The sequence below is a fragment of the Erpetoichthys calabaricus genome, chromosome 1 (genome assembly GCF_900747795.2).
Source record: "Erpetoichthys calabaricus chromosome 1, fErpCal1.3, whole genome shotgun sequence".
NCBI classification, from domain to species: domain Eukaryota; kingdom Metazoa; phylum Chordata; class Cladistia; order Polypteriformes; family Polypteridae; genus Erpetoichthys; species Erpetoichthys calabaricus.
Window position 1 is genome coordinate 159645195 of NC_041394.2, and position 24938 is coordinate 159670132.

Genomic DNA, 24938 nt, shown 5'->3' on the forward strand with positions numbered 1-24938 from the left:
CACAGCAGTGCCACTCACAATATGACAGCGATGTTGACGTACGATTCTACTGGTCATGAGGCGTCTAGTTATTCTATGTCTATGTTTAAATATGTCACCATGGCAACTTGTTGGTGTGCACGCTTTACCTCAAGTTTAGTTTACAGGTTGTGTTGTGTTGTTTGGGCGCCACCTACTGACTGTGGGAAGCCGCTGGGTTTGACTCTGGGGCGCTGAGGCGCTGTGCGCGTGCGCTTTCGGCATGGGTCGCGTCTGGCATCCGTGCATATATAAAACCTTCATAAACATTACTAAACGAAGGTTGTATATGCAGTGGTGTGCGCATTCGCGTTTGGGTGGCGGTTATATTGTGACCCGAAGTTTAATTTACAGGTTGTGTTGTGTTTTTTGGGCGCCACCTACTGAGTCTGGGAAGCCGCTGGGTTTGACTCTGGGGCGCTGAGGCGTAGTGCGCGTGCATCTGGCCTCTGGCATCCGTGCATATATACAACCTTCGTTTAGTAATATAGATAGCACAATGTGTGGAGTACATGTTCAAGGAGGTTATGCTCAACCTTTATAATGCACTGGTGAGGCCTCATCTTGACTGTGTGCAGTTTTGGTCTCCAGGCTACAAAAAGGACATAGCAGCGCTAGAAAAGGTCCAGAGAAGAGCGACTAGGCTGATTCCAGGGGTTGAATTATAAGGAAAGATTAGAAGAGCTGAGCCTACACAGTTTAAGCAAAAAAAGATTAAGAGGTGACATGATTGAAGTGTATGAAGGGAATTAGTCCAGTGGATTGAGACTTATTTTAAAATGAGTTCATCAAGAACATGGGGACACAGTTGGAAACTTGTTAAGGGTAAATTTCACAGAAACATTAGGAAGTTTTTATTTACACAAAGAACGATAGACACTTGGAATAAGCTACCAAGACAGTAAGACTTTAGGGCCTTTCAAAACTCAACTTGATGTTTTTTTGGAAGAAATAAGTGGATAGGACTGGCGAGCTTTGTTGGGCTGAATGGTCTGTTCTCGTCTAGAGTGTTCTAATGTTCTAATTTCACCATTCTTAAGTGAATTCTAACTCTATTGTTACAGCTCTGTGACCAGTGATTAAATTTAAGAGGTTATGGAGAACAACACCTGTATGTGTGCCATAATTACACCTGTTCACTATACACTGATTGTGTGATGAAGAAATTAAAATCAGTATAAAACTAAGGTAGATAAACTTGGTGTGGAAAGCTAAAGGCTCTTTTTAGTTCACTACTAAGCTACTTGAAGATGTGTTCCTTAGCTTCCACAATGGTTACATACAAATTGTGTACATGGGTTAATTTTGGAAATGACAATTTTCAATTTTCATCATGCAATGAGTATTTACAGTAGGTTTTATAATAGTTTCATATTAGGATAGTACAATATCCATTAAACTATGTTGAAAACCAGTCAAACTTTTGACTTTTTCTCTGACTACTCCAGGATCTCAAGTTTTAATCACAACCCATTTACTGTCTGTGTAGAGTGTCCAAATTGTTCAAGTGGATTTTCTGGATACTCAGGTTACCTCCTGTAATGCTGTTGGAAAATTGTGTGATTACAGTATGCTAAATGTGACTTGTAATATTTAATTTGTGTGTTTTATCTTGCTCTATATTTATTTTAGAATTATTTAGTTAATGGCTCTTAACTTGTGGGCTCAGATCTCATGTGGGAAATGTTCTGTAATTGAAATGGCAGACTGGTACAAATTACCTCATTAGATCATTAATATACATGAGGAGGTTTTCAAATTTTGGAAGTAAATAAAATTCTGGGGTGTATGCAAAATAGATACAGACAGGAATTCTGGGAAAATAAGTATAAATTGCCAAAGTGTTTCACTGTTTATTAGAATGTATACGTTTAAGATTAAATAAAAGTGACCAGTGTGTGTCTGCTTGTAAAACAACATGTGAAATGGAGGCTTTGGACTTTAAGATAAACATGTTTTGTGTCTAGCCAAATGTAACTTATCGGTTTTACCAAACTTTGGCTGAAACAATATCTTACATAAGGTAGTCAGCAAGACACTATAAATACAAAGGATTTAAAAAGGCAATGCCAGAGAGACATCATAACTGCCATAACTTGGGGGAGACAGAGAGAGAAACATTTGCCAAAGAGAAGACAACTTGGTCAGACTTTGCCATCTACAGAATGTCCTTACCCTTTCGCTCTCAAGCTTCACCTGGTTTAAGAAAACTAAGACTGCAACAACCAAAGCAACAGCCACCTGATATGAAGCTTGATTTGTGATCTTGATCTAAATTGTTCAGGTTGTATGTTTTCATATCTAACTTTTACACCTGGCTTCTCTTACTAATAATCTTAAGAAATGATTGAAATGGTTTATGTACAGCTTTGCTGAAGTACCCTGTTGTTAACTGACATTTAGCAATGACTGATAATAATTAATGAAACACACTGTGTTCATTTAGGTTGTGCACTTTTAGGGGTAGATTGTTATATTGTCAAGCTCTTTCAAATGTAGCCAACGGGATACAAAAGCCTAACAGGAGTAGCCATTCCTGGCTTTTGCTAAGGGATTCTGAAGTGTAGCCCTTTCAGGGGAAGCAATCTGACGATGGATCAACACGTAAGGGAATCCTGGACATTTTTACACCACAAAACACCTCCCACGTTTCATAGGCATTGATGTTTGGCTAATTGGCAGTTCTGCTGTGCCAATTATGTGTTCATGTGAAAACGTAGCTGGCTGTTGCCTTGTGTACAATACTACAAAGCAGGGCTCTAGCTCACTGTTACCATTTAACAGAAAATAAAGTAAAGCTGTAAATCTAGCATAAGCTGAAATAAAATGTGTATTAATTCTCATATAGTAATCTTAATTATCACTACATTTGTGATGTTCCTGAATCAGCTAGATTTGTAACAAAATGTACTGTAAGGTAGAATGACTATGTGAATGAAGAATATAAGTACATTTATTCATCAAGTGCCGTAAATTCAGTTGCAATACACTGAAATATATTTGTATATCTACATAAATTTATTGTTGGGAAAGTAAACTACACTTTGTTAAAAAATGCTTCCAATCTGTCATTTTTATTTATTGATGCTTTAGTACTTTATTAATGGTTTGTTTTCCTAAGGTGTCACCTGAATCAGCCATTGATTAATCAACACTTATAAATATCTTTAATTTACAAAATAAAACTCTAGATGACATATGTTTTTCATACGTGCAGTGCAAGATAAAGTACAAGATAACTATGAATTATACTTTTGATTTATATTCATGTATCATAAATAACTAAATCAACATTGTAACATAATTTAAAATCTTGTCATAGCTACAACTAAACTATGAGGAAGAACATACTTTCTTCTTATGTGAGGTTTTTTTTTCAAAGATGAATAATTGAAAATCAGTATTTGATGAATTTAGAAAATGCACAATATTTGAAGAAAACAAGGCTGTATGATGAACTTCAAATTGAATGAAGCATCATTTTTGAAGTAGGATCTACTGCTACAATCAGTCATTAAAAGGGTTAAAAATTAAGACAGGGTCGGTGACCAGTGGACAGACATGAGAATATGCATACTGCTAAATATACAGTAGACCACTGAATGAAGGTTGTTCACTCTGTCATGTCCCAGCCAGTTGCAGCTAGATGCTTCACTTTATGTACTATATATAAAAACGCGTCTGTCGAGGAAGGCATGAATCCAAGTTCCAGGTCAGCCTAAACTGTATGGCCGACATTTTAACCATTTTAACTGACAGATTTCAGGTAAACAGCCTAAGCTTGAAAGTCCTGTCATATTGAATAGAAATGTGGTGTATTCTGAGAAAGATGAAAGGTAAAGCAGGACGCAAAGTATTTTATATAGTTAGAATATTAAGCAGGACCTCAAGCAACTTTTGATTCCCATGGGAATCGACTGAAAGCTTGTGTGATAAAGAATTAGTATCATTGTCAGTGTTTTGAGAAACTGTCTGATCCAGTAGCACAAAAAAGCCAGGTATGTATACTTATTTGGGCAAGAAAGTGAGAAGAGGAGCTGACTTTATATTAGACTTTGTTTCAAAAAGCTCAGCTCAGTTGTGAAATTTACAAGGAGCCTGACAGGTAAACATGGACACTTAAATGGAGCTTGCAATAAACTGCTGTTTAGTTGCTGAACACTTGAAAAATGAGCTCTCTTTTTGGCAAGAAACCATTCTCTTTTATTTTTCAATTAGGGGTAAACAATCTGTAAATAAAGAACTGGACCATCTGGGAAATGTCCTTTGGGACCAAATGAAGTGTGCATGGACCTACACAGGTTGGAAACAATAATTCTTTGTACTGCTTATATTTGGTGATATTGGCCATTATGCAAATACATATAATTTTTAACTAAAACCTTAAACCAATGCATATTCTCCCCGTGCCTGCATGGATTTCCTCTGGGTGCTCCAGTCCAAAGACATGCAGGTTAGGTGCATTGGCGATCCTAAATTGTCCCTAGTGTGTGCTTGGTGTGTGGGTGTGTGTGTGTGTGTGTGTGCCCTGCGGTGGGCTCGCACCTTGCCCATGGTTTGTTCCTGCTTTGCGCCCTGTGCTGGCTGGCATTGGCTCCAGCTGACCCCCGTGACCCTGTAGTTAGGATATAGCGGGTTGGACAATGACTGACTGACCTTAAACCAATGACTCTACCTAATTGCTACCTGACAGCCAAGAAGTTACGAATGATCATTCCTTGTCGAAATACAGTCCTTTAAGGGCTTAAGGGGATGCATTTGAGAAGTCATCTATTAGTGATAAACTGGGATGAAGTAAAGGTGTAAAAATACGAGCCCCAGTCAGTGAATTAACCTGCTGAGAGAAGACCCTAGGTGTTGAATACACAGGATAGAATATGGGACAATGAGACAGGTAAGAGGTTACAGATAACAGTAATATAGCTGGTGTTGACATTTCTTCCTATCCCCCACATTAAGAAAAGAACCTAGGAGGTTAGTTGGTACCGTTTTTGATAAGTACATGTCACAGGTGCTCTGATAACACAATAAAACAAAGTATAGCAGCAAAAACCAAAATATAGTTTCCTCTTCAACTAAATATCTACCTCAGTGTCACTTATTCCAATGGTGAAATGTCATTGTTTTTTACCCATTATTCCACATTTTGACAACCATTAAGGCCGGAGGTATATATTATGGATTTTCATTACAAAATACCCGATCAGTGATTGGTAAATTGGCTGATCACAAAAAATGATTTGATGTGCTTTTCTAGGCTTTATGGGGATTTAGTTGTAGTGCACCTTTGCACAAGGTATTACAATAGATTAGCTAGCACATGTGTGTCATTTTTGTTGCAAACTTGTAATCAGAGAGCAGTAAGACAGACTCTGCTGGAGACAGAAGACTGTACTTTTAACGTTTACATTAAAAAAGTGGAGTAATAAACTGAGAAAAAAGAATCAGTGAAGCTGTTTTGTGCAATTAGACAAACAGCAATATAAAAGGCATTTGTTAATTAGTTAGGGTATGTTAAATTAATAAAAGTATTTTCTTAGTTATGTTAAAATGTTTGAAGTGAGTTGGATGAAGTGATTAACAGTGTACCCAAGGGATAGAAAGTGGTGATTGGAGCGGATTTCAATGGACATGTTGGTGAAGGGAACAGAGGAGACAAGGAGGTGATGGGTAGGTATGGTGTCAAGGAGAGGAATGAAGAAGGTCAGAGGATAGTGGATTTTTTCCAAAAGGATGGACATGGCTGTGGTGAATACATACTTTAAGAAGAGGGAGGAACATAGGGTTACATACAAGAGTGGAGGAAGATGCACACAGGTAGATTACACCCTATGCAGAAGAGTCAATCTGAAGGAGATTGAAGACTGCAAAGTGTGGCAGGGGAAAGTGTAGTTAAGCAGCATAGGATGGTGGTCTGTAGAATGACGTTGGAGATCAAGAAGAGGAAGAGAGTGAGGGCAGAACCAAGAATCAAATGGTGGAAGTTGAAAAATGAACACTGCAAGGTTGAGTTTAGGGAGAAGATGAGACAGGCACTGGGTGGTAGTGAAGAGTTACCAGACAGTTGGTAAACTACAGCAGATGTAGGGTGACAGCAAGAAGGGTGCTTGGCGTGACATCTGGACAGAGGAAGGAGGAAAAGGAAACCTGGTGGTGGAATGGGGAAGTACAGGAGAGTATACAGAGGAAGAGGATGGCAAAGAAGAAGTGGGATAGTCAGAGAGATGCAGAAAGTAGACAAGAGTAGAAGGAGATAAGGTGCAAGGTGAAAAGAGAGGTGGCGAAGGCTAAAGAAAAGGCGTATGATGAGTTGTATGAGAGGTTGGACACTAAGGAGGAAGCAAAGGACCTGTACCGATTGGCTAGACAGAGGGACCAAGCTGGGAAAGATGTGCAGCAGGTTAGGGTAATAAAGCATAAAGATGGAAACGTACTCACAAGCAAGGAGAGTGTGTTGAGCAAATGGAAAGAGTACTCTGAGAGGCTGATGAAGGAAGAGACTGAGAGAGAGAAGAGGTTGGATGATGTGGCGATAGTGAATCAGGAAGTGCAACAGATTAGCAAGGAGGAAGTAAGGACAGCTATGAAGAGGATGAAGAATGGAAAAGCCGTTGGTCCAGATGACATACCTGTGGAAGCATGGAGGTGTTTAGGAGAGATGGCAGTGGAGTTTCTAACCAGATTGTTTAATGGAATCTTGGAAAGTGAGAGGATGCCTGAGGAGTGGAGAAGGAGTGTACTAGTGCCAATATTTAAGAATAAAGGGGATGTGCAGGACTCTAGTAACTACAGGGGAATAAAATTGATGAGCCACAGCATGAAGTTATGGGAAAAAGTAGTGGAAGCTAGGCTAAGAAGTGAGGTGATGATTAGTGAGCAGCAGTATGGTTTCATGCCAAGAAAGAGCAGCACAGATGCAATGTTTGCTCTGAGGGTGTTGATGGAGAAGTATAGAGAAGGCCAGAAGGAGTTGCATTGCATCTTTGTGGATCAAGAGGAGCTGTGGTATTGTATGAGGAAGTCAGGAGTGGCAGAGAAGTACGTAAGAGTTGTACAGGATATGTACGAGGGAAGTGTGACCATGGTGAGGTCTGCAGTAGACGGATGCATTCAAGGTGGAGGTGGGATTACATCAGGGATCGGCTCTGAGCCCTTTCTTATTTGTAATGGTGATAGACAGGTTGACAGACAAGATTAGAAAGGAGTCCCCGTGGACTATGATGTTTGCTGATGACATTGTGATCTGTAGCGATAGTAGGGAGCAGGTTGAGGAGACTCTGGAGAGGTGGAGATATGCTCTAGAGAGGAGAGGAATGAAGGTCAGTAGGAACAAGACAGAATACATGTGTGTAAATGAGAGGGAGGTCAGTGGAATGGTGAGGATGCAGGAAGTAGAGTTGGCAAAGGTGGATGAGTTTAAATACTTTGGATCAACAGTACAGAGTAATGGGGATTGTGGAAGAGAGGTGAAAAAGAGAGTGCAGGCAGGGTGGAATGGGTGGAGAAGAGTGCCAGGAGTAATCTGTGACAGACGAGTATCAGCAAGAGTGAAAGGGAAGGTCTACAGGACGGTAGTGAGACCAGCTATATTATATGGGTTGGAAACGGTGGCACTGACCAGAAAGCAGGAGACAGAGCTGGAGGCAGCAGAGTTAAAGATGCTAAGATTTGCATTGGGTGTGACGAGGATGGATAGGATTAGAAATGAGTACATTAGAGGGTCAGCTCAAGTTGGACGGTTGGGAGACAAAGTCAGAGAGGCGAGATTGTGTTGGTTTGGACATGTGCAGAGGAGAGATGCTGAGTATATTGGGAGAAGGAGGCGAGAGCTACCAGGCAACAGAAAAAGAGGAAGGCCTAAGAGAAGGTTTATGGATGTGGCGAGAGAGGACATGCAGGTGATGGGTGTAACAGAACAAGATGCAGAGGACAGAAAGGTATAGAAGAAGATGATCCGCTGTGGTGACCCCTAACGGGAGCTGCTGAAAGAAGAAGAAGATGTTAAAATGTTTGCCTATATGTTAGTGCATAGTCAATGGTAAGTTCTATTATAACCCCTACAAGCTAAATTATAAATAAGATATTCTAATTTTATCTTGTCACTCTGACTACAAACTAGTTCAGTTTATGATCTGCTTTGCAGTTCAAAAGACATGGAGGGCAAACAGTTTCAAACAATGCTGAATGTATTGAACATATTGTATGTACAGAACATACTAAATGTACTGAAGTGAAGCCAATGTAAGTTTGCCATAGAGATATAACACAAGTTTTAAGTATAGAAAGTAACTGAAGTTTAATATGAGAAAGCTAAAATTGTAATGAAACAGACACAAAACCTTTTTTCCCTTTTTTATCTTTTATTCTGCATGTATAAAAATACTTTTTTCTGAATTTTTGTTATTTGTTCCTTTTAATATTTTCACTAAATCTTTTTAAAATTAATTTTATTGACTGAGAAATTTCTTTTCTCATGCATTTGACTCACGCTGGATCACACCTTGCCAACTCAGTAGCTGCTCGATTTTTCAAACCTAGAAAAGACACGGCTATTGGCAAGAAAAGCAACTTTAATGAATTCAGACCTTTTTTATTTTGTCCTTTAATTCAAATAGACACTGCTTGTTTAAGTTTGGATGATGAGCATACTTGTGTTAAGTACAGAAGTTTGTATTTTCAACTACAAAAGAAAAAATAAAGACGTATTTGACATTGCTGCATAGGAAAACATAGGTGTGTTAGTTTAACAGCAAAGTGTGTTTATTTTACTTCTAAAATTGTTAAGCATGTTAGCCTTATATCTTCTTGAAAAAACTCTTGTGAACATCTGATAGACGTTTGGCTTTATTTAAGCATTCGTACTGTGTTTCTTATTTGTTTGTGTATGCGTACAGTATATGTTTTGGTAAGAAACAAGTATTGCACAATTAAAATGGTAATCCACATTCATCATTACACTTCAAGAATCTCTGCCTCTTGACAAACCCTTTCAACTTCAAATGATCCTGTCACACTGAAGCAGCTTCTTAAATGTGGTGGATCAAAGCAGCAAATAACATGTAAGACCTGTAGAAATTCAAGGTCATAACCCTTAGCAAAATGTGAAGATCTCCGAGTCATGTTGGCAAGCCAGTGTAAAGTGAATGGAAAGCTGTGAACACTGAAGTCAGACCTTATGTTCATAGGTCTACAACAGTAATAACAGATATTTCTATCAAAACCCTCATTATTTTTAAAGCTTCAATAACAGATATGACAATTCTTCAATATTAATAAATACATTCTGAACTACTAATGTAAATAATTAAATAAGTATTCAAGGCTGTGAGATATCCTAAAATCTGGTTAATTCCATACTCTGAAATTCTATTGAAGAGAGAGTCTTTCTTACCACCCCAGTATACAGGGGTGGGCAAAAGCAGGTTGTATGTATGGAACAAGGCATGCAGGTTATGATTATTACAATAGCTTTATTAACTCAATAGCATTACTAACTTAATTGACTCAAAACAATGTCACATTGGCACAGCGCACTTGGGTACAATCTTATAAGTGCTAAACTCTGTGTTTTGCGTACTCACAACTGAAAACTTAGATTTGCCCACCCCTGTATATGGGAAATAGATTTTCATTCACTACTTAAAGCTGCTTTGGCATCTTCCTATAGATGGTTACTTGAACATTATGCCAAATTAATATTGCAGTCTCTTTCTCTCAGTGACAACAGACATCAAATGTAGGCAGAATTACTCTTAAGCCATCCTGATTCCATCATGAGTGTGTAACATGCCTTCATAATCTACAGATTCCATAGTACTTCATAGTACTATGTAGTACTATGACTCTTGGATATGCTGTTACAATCTTATCCTGCCTCTGCAAAGTCAACAAAAGATCATTTTAACCAAACCATGCTTAATGATAAGGAAAAAAGGTGAGGCAGGTATTTGGGCCAAGGGTTTTATGTGTGCCACTACTGTATGTGCTAATGGAACATACTGAAACCATTTCAGCTTTTGGGACTCTTTCTGCCTTCAGAGACTCTCACATACAGCATTCTTCCTAACTAATGCTAAGAAAGTGGCAGCAGAGTTTAAAAGGGTATACATCAGCAGAATATGTAAATAGGCTTATTCACCAAAAGCAGCACAGATTAAATTAAAAGGTTAGCAGTTTGAGACTTAAACATACTTCACCTCTGCTGCATTAAGATAATTTTATGCGTAGTAACTGACAACATGCATAACGTGTCATAGACTTACTTGGAGATATTCTGTAAAAAATGATCCTAGTTCAGTTTTCAACAACCTCCTGCAAAATGTCAAAAAATATCAGTTCAACAAAACATACCAATAACAATGTAGTCAATGTACAATTTATTAATCTCCCTTCTAAAACAAAATTACATATTCATTTGGCTGAAGGCTGCACTATATTGTCTCAAATCTTTGATTAGCCTTCCACTATACAGATCTACACAACCAGCTACTGCAGTAAAATCAGCATCACAATAGAGGATTTCAACCAACCTGAATAACAATTTTGCCATTATGTATGTAGAGAAGCATCAAAGCTGTGAGAACCAGAAACAGCTTTTAACCCCAGGCAGTATTTTATATGTCATAAATACTGAAAAGTATCCTGAAAGAGTTACTGATATTAATGGAAAGCTGAATTTTATATTGTGGAATTAGATGCTTCGGTACAGCGGTCTGCACATTCATGCACGCATTTGCACCATTTTAATAACTCTATATTTGTACTGTAAGTTGCAATTTACACTGTATGACTGCAGTTTCCCCTTTTTATTAATTTCATATTTATTAATGTTATCTAGTTCCCCCTTTCAATGTATCTGTGAGACAGCAAATAAATATTCCAGAGTACAGTATGGCAAACAGAATATGACCTTTAGGTTAAACACACCTACCTCTAGGAAGTTCCACACTTGTTTGGTACAACTGTTAGCAAAGATTGACTGCTTTTTACACAATGCAAACTCAATAACTAAACTAATTTGATTGTTATAGTAAAACAGATAGATAAATTCTGTAGATCTTTATTTGTCCCATTGAGGATATTTAGCTTTTTAGAGAATCTCAATAAATATATAAATATCAGTACAAACAACAACAACAGGGAGATGCCCCCTCAATTACATGCCAGATTACTAAAAAGAAAAAATGTCAGACTTGGTTAAAGATAAAAAGAATAATCTCAGTGATACATTATAAAGGCTTATTTTCCTTGGTACAGTATCTAAGAGCCCCAATACCATTTCTTGACATACTTCTGTTGAATAATTCATTTGAATTAGTTGTTGGAACAGCATGCAACTACATATTCTTTGCAGTGGAAAGTAATTAACTTACTTTATTGCTAAAGGTGGTTGAAATCTGAATGAGTTTTTAAAATATCACAAGTGCACTCAGTCTGACTAAGCTCATTGCAAAGAAGGTACTTAATTCTTTGAAGTATTACTTCCTAATTATGCTAAAGTATTTAAGATCATGTGATATGTAATGTTCAAACTCATCACTACATTTCAATTTAGCAATCCATACTGCCATTTACAAGCTTTATGTTTTGTTCTATGATTCTAGAATTTACCACTCAGCATACCAAGACAAAATACACAACCACAGTTTCATCTTGGTTCTTAACAGTCTGTGACTTCAACTATATAAATCAGTAAGTTCTGAAAGGCAGCAGTGCATCAACACATAAAAGAATGAGCAGGAAATAACTTTACTCATTAGAGATTTCAATTTAAATTTACTTTATAAATTTACAATACTTATTATTATACAGGTTACTAATGCAGCAAAGAAGCAGTTATTGGAATAATAAAGCATTAACAAATGTTTTAAGGAGCGGGTTGTCAATTAAGTTAAAAAAAAATAAAGTACTGTGCAAGAATTTGAGTTCTAGCACTAAATTAAATAAAAAAAAAACTATTCAATGTGATAACCACACCCCCAAGAAAAGAAAAGGTAGCTGACAGATATTTTCATTTGCTTCTAAATATCAGACTCTACTCAATATACCACCCACTTCACATTATAGGGGCCCAAGCAATTTATATGTTTGTCTCTCTGTACTATATCAACTTTACAGACTCTGCTTTTATTGTTGAGATAAAACACACTTTTAAGATACTGATGCCCAGATTTAAAAGAATATGTAGAAAAAGTTCCTATTCATTGATAATACCCCTTCAGACTGAGAGCAGCAATGCAATTTTGCAAAGAAAAACTTTTATCAGCAAACACTTACAAAATTTACTAGGCTCCTTGTGATAAATATGCTGGATATACTCGATAAACCTCTAAGAAGAAACCTGAAAACATTAAACATGTTCAGATCTGCCCTTTTCTCTTTGAAGAAAGGTGTCAAAACACCACCCAAGGAAGTTGAGAGGAGAGTAATAGAAACCTTTTTTTCAAACCATACAAATTCTAGCTACCTTTTACACTTACAGTATACTATACTAGCTGAGTTACCCAACATTGCCAAGGAAACTTTCTACGTCAACAAGCCTCAGTTATAGAGCCATTGGTTAATCAGATGTATCAAAAGTACTATTCAAATAAGTACTTGTCTGTAACCAATATTTGTATTTTTTTATAAGGGGCTAATATTAGTTTAGTTGAGCTGCTTATTGTTTAACATGCTACATACAGTCCTTGGTGTTGTTGGTGCGAAAGAAACTCCAGTACTGCAGCAATTGACAATCCACAAAAACAATTCAAGAATATACTGTAACGCATTTTATCTGTTAGGATTTTTTGGAGGATCGATCAGATTGCAGGGAATTCATCTTGACTGCAATGCAACAGATACCATTGCAGGCCCCTAAAATGGAGAGACTAATGAGTGATACAATTTTCTTCCAGTATTCTTCCTTTAATTTGAATCCAAAGCTGTGTTTCCATTCTTATGAGGCTTTCAAATCAAATAGTATGTTATACTAAATTATCTTTTAATGTCCAAATAACATTGTCCTGACCTGTAAAACCCATTTGTTTCAGCAGTAAGAACATCAAAATAGATAATACAGCATACTCTACTTCAGAATAAACCTGCACATGAAACAGAGGGTTAGAAGTGATGGATCGTCTTTCAGGTGCAGCAATTGACTAAAATTAACAATGAAAAAAGAAGCAGCAGAAATGACCTAAACTTCTCCCATTAAGGCATTGTGGTGTAGTGGTTAAGGCTTTGGACTTCAAACCCTGAGGCTTCGGTTTACATCCCACCAATGACACTGTATGACCCTGAATAAGTCACTTCACCCGCCCATGCTCCAATTGGAAAAAGAAAAGAAATGTAACTAATTGTGTCTCAAATGTTGTAAGTCGCTTTGGATAAGGGTCTTGGCCAAATAAATGTAAATGTTAAAACGGTGTTCAGTAATGTTACAAAGGTGATTTAAAGTTGATTCATTCAAAGCTAAAAACTGCTAAAAACCTTAATTCCCAATTAGCATCAAAGTCAAAAATTGGTGCCGCCTCAGTATACAGTTGATCTGAATAAATGTCTACCAACAAAAGTTACTAATTAGTTTTACTCACTCTAAAGTACTGCCCTGTTTTGTTCTTATCACATTCTGAAAAACAGCATAAAAAATCTGAAAATCATATTTTATTCTATTAAATCATGGCTTGGATCCAACTGTTAATTTGCGTTGGATTTATTTTTGTGTGTGTTTTTTTTTTTCAACACTGTTCAATATTTTTCCCTATTCCAAACTACACTCATTTCATCATTTCCACCGCTCTTGTAAGCACACTCAGTTCACAGAGGGGGGAAAAAACTCTCTTCAAATGTTGTCTGTGTGTTATTAAGGAATTTAGAGGTAAAACTAAGTCTCAAGGCCATACAAGTTGAGAAACACTGCTCTAAGATAAACCCTGCAATCTAGTGAGACAATGAAATTGTTATCCCAAAGTGGTTAAGGAAAAAAAAATTCATAGCACTTTTATCGATTGAGTTTTGTTTTCCATCAATAATGTATTTCATATGATATTCCACTGACTGATTGCATGTTTCCGATGCTAACTCATTCCACTAAGATTCATCATTTCTAGAACAAGTTCATCACAGAATTAAAATCAAACTTATTTCAGTGAAAAGTCCAGGAAAAAGGACGAACTACTACTTTTAATGCTACCTTGAGCTAACACCAATTTACATTAGGCATTCAGCTTCTTTTGTTCATTCACCTTTTCATTTTAGTTTATGCAGAGGTACAATCAAGACAGGAGGACAAGAATTGCTTGTGGTATTACTTAAAGGATTGGCTCCAGCAGACCCCCGTGACCCTGTAGTTAGGATATAGCAGGTTGGATAATGGATGGATGGATACTTAAAGGTGAATTTGAAAATGTGAGGTAGGACCTATTATATAGTAAGGTCAGACCACCAATCATGCAAAAATATAGTAGTAAAAAGATCATGCAAGGACGCAGCATTGTATTGCAAGACAAAAGTCACAGATGAAAAACTCAAGGCCCGAGAAGGAAAAAAAAAAAGAACAAAACTCAAAGGAGAATAGAAACAGGGCTTTGACTTTAAATAGAAGAGCCCAGAATAATCTAAAGTGTGCTTAATTATCCCTAGTAATCTCCAACCTTCAGCACACCCTTCACATGCTTCCTACTGTTTGCCATGCCCTCTGAGCATTGTGCCTTTGACCAGGTTCATCATGTTAAGGTGCTTTATGCATTCATCAGTCATATGATTCGTAAGCATCTGTATACTTTATCGGTATATTTTGTCTTATAAAGTTTTTTTTTGTGTTTCTGTTCTCTTGCATATTTATTGGATTGCAGGAACATGTCTTGTTTATGATTTTGAATTTTACCTTTGTCTAAATTTTATATATGGCCAGCTGTGCTTTTGCCCACTGAATTTTTGTCTTATCAATTAATGAATACATTTCTACTATTTTATTGTAAATTTCTTGGCTCTCTAATGTTCCACAAATTCTGTATCAAAATTAGATGATTATGGCTTATATCATAACAGTGGCCCATCACAAGGTAACAAAGAAAAAGAATACATAGGATAAAAATGGCTTCAGATGATTGTTGTACGAATTGACTTTACAGAATTGCAGGAAATGTAATGGACTAATGGATGGTTTAAAATTTTGTACCTATTGCTGAATTTTGTAGCGTAGTCATGTAGGCTCAGCAGGTTCAACAAACTATACTTTTTATGTTGCTGTTTTTTTTAAATGGAAAATACTATTAGAAAAGGAAAAGGATTACTGTTTAAGTATTGCAAGAGCCCAAAATCAGCAAAGGAGAAAACAAGAAGCCCTAAGGCTTGTGGACACCAGGGGGCACTCCAGCTCCTCAAACACCCAATACAAACATGCACGGAAACAAAGTAAATACCCAGAGTATTTTATTAGTGAAAACTCTTCTCAACAAGCATTTCCCACCACCACAGCCACAAGTATATGTAAAACACACTGTATAGAACAATAAACACTCTTTTTCTTCCTTCATTTGGTTTCTTACTGCCTCTTCCACTCCACCTCGCAAGATTTGTGCACCTTATAATTTCAAGTGTGCACCAGATATTTTCAAGTGCACACTGGATAATTTCAAGTGAGTAGTTACATGCATATGAGGTGTTAAATAAATGAAGTTATCCTAAACTTTTTAGAGTTGTAAATATTATTTCCACCATTGCTGAAGAAATACAGTAGTTTCTTCATTTCATATTAAATTACTGTAGTTTAATGTGCTTGTATGGTGAATGGTCAGTATTGTAAATAAAATGGTCCCTGTGGTCTTTAAAACACTTGAGACCACAGTTCATTTATGTGTTGCTCTCCCAGTCTCTAAGTCACATTCACCTTAATGACTTCAAAAGTTAGCTTATTAAATATAATACATCAGCAGGGTAAAGGGAGGAATTATCATTTCATTACACAGCAATCTTCCTACAAGTTAAGAAAACAGTCAAATAGAATACTCTCTCTTCTTCTCACTTCCTGGTTCTGCCCTGGCTGCCATAGATCAGACCCTGCAGAAACAATTCTCTTCTAGGGCACATCAAAACACAGTTTAATGAGAAGTGAACTGACATTTAAAGGTTGTATTTCTTGTATAATGCAAGAAAGCTCATTACTGGAACTTTCAGTTAATTTCTGCTTTTTTCTTGACATTAAAATTTTGTAAAATAATTTTAAACAGAGTGCTATTTTACATTTGTCTTTGTTACAGTTTGTCTTATCATAAGAAGTGTTTCCCAGAACAGTCCCTTATATTAGCCCCAGTTTAGGTGTTCCAAGTCGAAACAATCCTTATTAGCTCCGTATTTTAAGAAATGACTAATTTCTCCATGAGGTAACTTAAGCAAAGAAAATAAAGAGTTACTTAAAATAACTCGACTGGCTGCTACACCTTGAAAGTGCCAAGAAGGAAGGACATTCATTCTGGCTGGAATAAAGGAAGGACAGTAAAGCCTCAAAGAAAAATAACAGAAAAAAGACCAAATTGATGCTACCAACCCAAAGTGTATAGACCAAACCAATTTCATCAGAATAAATACAATCCAAATAGATGTAAAGTGCTTTTAGGTATGAAGAGGAAAAGATCCCTTTTTGTAGAACTTGTAATTTGATAAGGTGGGCACTGGCAATGGTCTTCAAAAACTGCATTTGTTGTAGCTATAACCAAAGATGTTGGAGAATATAGAGATAAGACAGAGACCAAGCAAAGCTCTGAAGTCCTATATATATACAGAGAGAGAAATGACCTGGACATGCTTGACTGAAACAGAACGCCCTGCCTCAAAGGGCCAGCAGTTGTCAATTATTGTATTCCCCATTATTTCTCACTTTTATACATCTGACAATTAAAAAATATTTAAAGGGACAACAGCAGACAGCAAACAATGAACAGACAAAATAAATGAACAAAAATTAAGTAGCACTGCTACAATTCAACCAATTAGATGTCTGGTTATTGTGAAGCTCATTGCTATATCAATAAACTTGCTTGCCAGAAGTATACGTTAGCTACATATGTACCCTAAGAAAAACAAGTCCAAGTGAAAAATACCACCTTCACAACAAACAGTTAGACATGAAGCACCAGTTAAAAATAACCTTTTTAAACTTATTTTACTATAAGATGTACTGGTCAATGACACTTTAATATATTCTGATCTGATATCTTATTATTTTTTGATAGTGATGTGCATTCAATGCAGTGATTTGATTTTTTTTTGTTGGTATAATGTGTACATGGAATTTTCTACAGTGCACTAATAACAATCTCTATGATAAGAAGGCTATATAAGGCCTCATTATATAGTATTTGTGGGGGTTTTGTACATGCCAGTAGTGGATAAGAGATACATATATGCAATTTCATACCAGCATTAAAAATAGCATGTTTCGCATGATCGTATATGAAGAAAAATATATCATGGTCAGTCTAACCATAAGCTAAATGTATAAAAAAAAAAACAGTTAAAGAAATGATAACAATGTTCTTTCCATATATGTTATGTGTCCATATGAAACAGTGACATTTCATTACTGAACTATTTGACATCTATTTGACATTTATTGAGAAAGACACATTTATTGGCACAATGAATTCAAAATTACATCATACTCAAAAGCTCAAACTAGAAACAACATAAAATAATATACAGAGCATTCAGAAAGTATTCACAGCGCATCACTTTTTCCACAATTTGTTATGTTACAGCCTTATTCCAAAATGGATTAAATTCATTTTTTTCCTCGGAATTCTACACATAACACCCCATAATGACAACGTGAAAAAAGTTTACTTAAGATTTTTGCAAATTTCTTAAAAATAAAAAAATTGAGAAAGCACATGTACATAAGTATTCACAGCCTTTACCATGAAGCTCAAAATTGAGCTCAGGTGCATCCTGTTTCCCTTGATCATCCTTGAGATGTTTCTGCAGCTTAATTGGAGTCCACCTGTGGTAAATTCAGTTGATTGGACATGATTTGGAAAGGCACACACCTGTCTATATAAGGTCCCACAGTTGACAGTTCATGTCAGAGCACAAACCAAGCATGAAGTCAAAGGAATTGTCTGTAGACCTCCGAGACAGGATTGTCTCGAGGCACAAATCTGGGGAAGGTTACAGAAAAATGTCTGCTACTTTGAAGGTCCCAATGAGCACAGTGGCCTACATCATCTGTAAGTGGAAGAAGTTCGAAACCACCAGGACTCTTCCTAGAGCTGGCCAGCCATCTAAACTGAGCGATCGGGGGAGAAGGGCTTTAGTCAGGGAGGTAACCAAGAACCCGATGGTCACTCTGTCAGAGCTCCAGAGGTCCTCAGTGGAGAGAGAAGAACCTTCCAGAAGGACAACCATCTCTGCAGCAATCCACCAATCAGGCCTGTATGGTAGAGTGGCCAGACAGAAGCCACTCCTTAGTAAAAGGAACATGGCAGCCCACCTGGAGTTTGCCAAAAGGCACCTGAAGGATTCTTAGACCATGAGAAAGAAAATTCTCTGGTCTGATGAGACAAAGATTGAACTCTTTGGTGTGAATGCCAGGCGTCACGTTTGGAGGAAACCAGGCACCACTCATCACCAGGCCAATACCATCCCTACAGTGAAGCATGGTGGTGGCAGCATCATGCTGTGGGGATGTTTTTCAGCGGCAGGAACTGGGAGACTAGTCAGGATAAAGGGAACAATGACTGCAGCAATGTACAGAGACATCCTGGATGAAAACCTGCTCCAGAGCGCTCTTGACCTCAGACTGGGGCGACGGTTCATCTTTCAACAGGACAACGACCCTAAGCACACAGCCAAGATATCAAAGGAGTGGCTTCAGGGCTTCAGGACAACTCTGTGAATGTACTTGAGTGGCCCAGCCAGAGCCCAGACTTGAATCCGATTGAACATCTCTGGAGAGATCTTAAAATGGCTGTGCACCGACGATTCCCATCCAACCTGATGGAGCTTGAGAGGTGCTGCAAAGAGGAATGAGCGAAACTGGCCAAGGATAGGTGTGCCAAGCTTGTGGCATCATATTCAAAAAGACTTGAGGCTATAATTGCTGCCAAAGGTGCATCGACAAAGTATTGAGCAAAGGTTGTGAATACTTATGTACATGTGATTTCTCAGTTTTTTTATTTTTAATAAATTTGCAAAAACCTCAAGTAAACTTTTTTCACGTTGTCATTATGGGGTGTTGTGTGTAGAATTCTGAGGAAAAAAATGAATTTAATCCATTTTGAAATAAGGCTGTAACATAACAAAATGTGGAAAAAGAGATGCATTGTGAATACTTTCCGGATGCACTGTAGTTTTCAGTGAAGAGTGGGGTTAAAGAAAATAAAGGCGGTCCGTCATAAGTAAGTTACACTTCTGTTGCATACTTAATAGAAAAGTATAGTATCACACATTGGTGGGATTGTGGGAAAACAATGTATAACTCCAAGTATATACTGTATGTATGCATGTATGTATGTATTTACACTGCAGTATATACACCTCTTCCAATGACCGGTCCCCCCGCACCATCCCTACTACATCAACAACTCCTACCACATTAACTGGAATGGCCAGTAACAAATCCACCACTGACCATAACTGAATGCCAAGTAAAGAGACAACTGACTCAGCTCCATACAGGAAAAGTTGTGGGACCAGATGGAGTCAGTCTTCGAGTTCTTAAGGTCTGTGTTGACCAATTTGGTGGTGTCCTCTGTCACTTGTTCAGTCTGCCTTTAAGGCTTAAGAAAGTACTACTGCTGGGGAAAACATCATGCATCGTTCCTGTTCCAAACAAGGCAGGCGTCTCTTCGCCTAATGACTACAGACCAGTGGCACTTACATCTCACTTCAAGAAGACCTTCTTATGGTGGACCACCAGCAATCTGCTGCTCCACAAAGCTTATTCTTCTGGACAAAGCTGGCAGCACTGTAAGGATTACGCTTTTTGATTTTTCCAGTACCTTCAATGCCAACCAGCCATCCTTATTAAGGGGTAAATTCAGAGATGTGCAGGTAGAATAGTATATGGTGTTCTGGATAATTGACTGTCTGTTGGACAGACCACAGTTTGTGACACTAAAAGACTGTGTTTTTGATATGGATGTGAGCACAACTGGAGCACCACAAGGAACAGTCCTGTCTTCTTTCCTTTTCAGTCTGTGCACCTCAGACTATAATTATAACACCAGGTCTTGTTACTTGCAGATATTCCCAGACTATTCTGCACTTATGGGTTATATTGATAAGGGGGATGAGACACAGTATAGGAGTAAGGTGGAGAACTTTGAATCTTGGTGCAAAGGGAATTGTCTGCACCTTAACATCAGCAAAAACAGGAAGTGGTTATTGACTTCATTATACCACAAAGAGCCTCTATGACTGGTCACTGTTCAGGGAGAGGATGTGGAGATGGTGCTCTCCTACAAGTACTTGGGGATCCACATTAGTGACAGGTTAGACTGGTCTCAGAACACAGAGAAACTATATATGAAAGGACAGAGCAGGCTGTTGTTCCTCAGGAGAATGTGTTCCTTTAATGTGGGAAGTGACATCTTTCGTATGTTCTCTGTGATGGCTGGTGCAGTTATTTATGCTGTGGTGTGCTGGGATGGTAACATCACCTCAAGAGAGGCCCACCAAATCAACAAGCTAATTAAAAGGGCAGGGTCAGTTAAGTGACACACTCTGGTCCCCTGAAGGTAGTAGCAAAGAAGAGAATTAAAAAAATAAATAAATAATTAAACGGAGTGCCTTTAAAACAATGCTGCACATCTGCTTTCTAACACACTAACAGAGAGTACTTTCAACCAACAATTCAATTCAGCAGAAGTGTGTCAAGAAAAGCTACTGGGGCTCCTTTATACCAATGTCTGCATAATGCCGCACTGTGACTGTGACAACCAAGTAAGAAGATTTCTTTCATTTCAAAATTTTATTCCTTTTTTGTCATTCTGGTGTGTGTTCAGACCATAATGTGTATATAGATATTTATCTATTTATGTATTTAAGGAGCGTCTTTAAAAAGCCAAATTTCCCCTGGGACAAATAAAGTTCTATCTATTTTATACATATACTATCCATATATACACACACACATATATATATATATATAGACTTTTTGCATGTCACTCTTCCTTCACTGCTATTATTAAGAACATCATAGCATTCCTGAATGCAATACCAAGCTCATAAATTTACAGTATTATTGATTTTCTCATGTCTGCAAAAGCACTAATAAGTACATCCAGATGACCAGACATATATATATTTCATTTAAGACTGGGAGTCTTCCAGGCAATAAGCTATATTCTTAGCCTTCCACTATAATAGTCATTGCATGATGTAACATACAATATAAAATATTACATAAAATGATATATTGTAAATACCACTGGAAAGGTACATAACTGAAGAAAGAGTTCAATGGGTACCTTCCAATATATATAGAAATAGCAAAGAAGGAACAGCCTTTCTCAGAGCATTTGTTTTATGTCTCATTATTTCACACATACGGTACATACACAACATACATTGAGAGTAGTAAGAGAACCCATTACATTTAGAAAGGAAAAAAAAGAGTTCTTCTTATCTTCTTTTGCCTTTACCTTCTGTATAACAAAGAAATTGTACCTGTTTGTTGTCATATACAGAATAAACATACAGTTGTTATGGCCATGAAAAAACTCTTAACTATTGTGCAGTCAGTTTTGCTGACAAATGTTCTATACTGTTGGGGGACTGACTATAACAACAATTAAAGAGCCAAAAAGAAAAGGCTAATTTCAGCATCACATAATTAACACTCGCTGCTTTTGAAATGCAGGACACCTCTTCACATAATTTGTAGGTGTGGGAGCAAACACTGAATGAATGTCAATTGTATTTTCACTTAAAATACAACTAATTAAAACAAAGGTGAAAATACTCACCTTACTCCCTCATTAAGATTGTACAGTTCATTGTCTTGTAGTCCTTTACGCTGGAACACAGATATTACACCATTGTGGATACTGCAAAAATAATAAATAAAATGCATTATATTAAAATAAATTTCTCCGTTTTTCTAAACTCTCTGACAGAATTCCTTACAGGTCCTTACAGAGTTCTCATGGTGTTATTCATATATTTCTGAAACCTCGAGACTCTGATTTTTATTATTTGATAGAGTGCAGCCACATTAGTTCATTCAGTCATTTCACCCTCGCTTATCTGCCATTAATTGCTTAATTAGCTACTACCTACTATCTGTGTAAACCAATTTTACACAGTTTCACAGCAAATTTAAAATATTGGCAGAAGCATTTCTACTCCTGACTTTTCTGCAGGTACATTTTAGATGAATATTGTATATTATATGATATGGAGAAGAACTAGTCAAGCAAAATCCACAACACAAAAAATGCCTTGCTGGTATCCAATATTAGTAATATCAGCAATAATGCCTCTTTATGCGGTAACCTTTTTACAGAAGCTCTCTTTTATTTTTAGTTTTTTTTTATTCATCTTTTTTATTAATATTATTAATGCCTGGATAACAACTTGTCTCTTAACGTCTGCAAAACCAAGGAGATGATCATGGACTATTGGAAGCAACAAGGCAGAGAACACCAGGCCATCTACATAAGCGGCGTAGAAGTTGAAAGGGTTAACAGCTTCAAGTTCCTCAGAGTAAACATCACCGAGGATCTCTCGTGGACCCTTCACATAGACACTGTGGTTAAGAAAGCTCGCCAGCGGCTCTACTTCCTGAGGAGGCTGAGGAAGTTTGGCATGAATGCCAACATCACCTCAAACTTTTACAGGAGTGTGGTCGAGAGTCTGCTGACGGGCTGCATTACCGTCTGGCATGGGAGCTGCTCTGCCAGCAGCCGGAAATCACTACAGAGAGTGGTGAAGGCAGCAGAGCACATCACGGGCACATCGGTGCCTGCGTAAGACAAGCAGCATCATAAAGGACCCCAGCCATCCAGCACGCCAGCTGTTCTCCTTGTTACCGTCTGGCAGACGATATAGGAGTCTGGCTGCTCGGACTACAAGACTTAAGAACAGTTTTTACCACCAGGCCATTCGACTCTTCAACAGCAACACCTGAACACTTACATACACTTACATTACATCTACATTGCACTACTCACACACAAACTGTACCTGCACATACTCTGAATACTGACTGGAACATGCATCTGCACTTTATGGAATATGCATCTGTACTTATAAAACATTATCTGTGCAATAACTGTCATTTGTTCTTGCTGCTCATCCAACTCATATTGCTCTATAACTTCTTTTATACGTACACATTTTATTTTATATGGTTTGTCTATTTTTAACTTGTAAATTTTTTTTTTTTTTTAATTATTTTTTAAATTATTTTTTTAGCTTTATTGGATCTAGGCTGAGTGACTTGTTTTTCTCGTCATACACATTTCATTGTATGTTGACCCTGTGTTAACCTATATATGACAAATAAACCTAAACCTAAACCTAAACCTAAACCTAATTAATAATGTTAAGATGGCCTCTGGCTTATTACTATAAGTTACTATAATTTTCTTAAATGGTGTTTTAAACCTGAGGATTTGCCCAAAGATAGACCCATTTCAACTGTCTTTTGGACAAGCAGCAGATTTGACAGATGTCACTGGTTACATAATACAGCATTTTTGTTACTGCGGCGAATCGGCTTAAACCTGCAGTTTCACAAGCTAATTAATGGTGGATGGGTTACATCCGATACGTTCAGAAAGAGTGGAAAAAGCAGGAGGGGCAACTGGAGATTTATGTGAATGAGAAATATAAGAAGCGAGTACGTTACAATAAAAGCTGATATGTATGATCCAGACCTTGAAATGTTGCCTGAACTCATCTATGTTACTGCCTAGAAAGGCTTGCATCAACCTGTTGATGTTTATTTTTAAATTTGGTAGCAGAAATGATTCACTCTGTTATCAGTACTGTAAAGATGAGTCTTTCTGAATGCTTGTGACTTGAACTACGCAATTATGGATGGAACAAACTTCAAACAGCATGTTTCTTTTGTGAACAAAACAAGCTGGACCTGCTGTATTCAAATATTAAAGCCTTTAAATGTACATCTGGCCATGTTACTACAACATACAAGCCTGTTATTGACAGCAGCTGCTGTGGTCCAAAAGCTGTGATCAGCCCCAGTGATTTTAGAAGCTGTATGGACAGTCCTGTGGATGAGTTTACAATCCTGGCAAGTGAGGTTATCAAACTACATTGTGATGCATTTGGTCAGGATACTATCAATAGTGGAGCAGTAAAAGTTTACTAGTGTTTTGGTTTCCAAAACAAAGCTCTTTAGCCTCCATATGAAAAAAAAGCATTTGCTGAGCCTTTTGGAGTAATTATTTGGTGCTGACAGAGCACAAAAGGCAGTTGCTGATCAGGACACCCAGGAACCAGAAGCTGCTAACTTCTGGACAGGGGAGTCATTGATGTGGAGTGGAGTGTGACTGCCTTTGTTCTTTCAGAAGTTAACAATGACCTCCTTTGTTCTGTCAATATTCAGGGAGAGGTTGTTTTTATGACACCATTTAGTCAGGTCTTTCACCTCCCTGCTGGATCAGCATCATCAATGCCACTGATGAAGCCAATCACAGCAGAGTCGTCTGGGAATTTGATGATTCTGTTATCCTCATGCTTTGATGGTTTATTCTGGGGTTCTCAATCACAGTCCTGGAGGGCCACAGTGGCTGCAGGTTTTTGTTCTAACCTGGTTGCTTAATTAGAAAGCAATTCTTACCAATAATTTAAGTTCACAGCTTGTTAGTGCTTTAACTCTGCTATGTCAGGTAATTCTCATATCCTAGATTTTCTTCCCCTTTCTAAGGATACTAGGGGGCTCCGCCCCCTGCTCGCTTTGCTCGCCAACCCCT

General features: G+C 37.5%; 2 protein-coding genes across 7 annotated transcripts in view; one reads left to right on the plus strand and one right to left on the minus strand.

Annotated features, from left to right (window-relative positions):
* The window catches only part of abcf1 (ATP-binding cassette, sub-family F (GCN20), member 1), a 546353-nt gene that overhangs the window by 69127 nt on the left and 452288 nt on the right, over positions 1-24938 (plus strand). The gene's annotated exons all lie outside the window — the stretch shown is intronic.
* The window catches only part of prr5b (proline rich 5b (renal)), a 137067-nt gene that overhangs the window by 42580 nt on the left and 69549 nt on the right, over positions 1-24938 (minus strand). For all 5 annotated transcript variants that reach the window (XM_051920562.1, XM_051920559.1, XM_028791352.2 and 2 more), the window contains 2 exons: positions 21966-22046; positions 10281-10329 (listed from right to left, as the gene is read on the minus strand). In XM_051920562.1, the coding sequence (XP_051776522.1) occupies positions 10281-10329; positions 21966-22046 (130 nt within the window). The remainder of the gene's footprint in view (positions 1-10280; positions 10330-21965; positions 22047-24938) is intronic.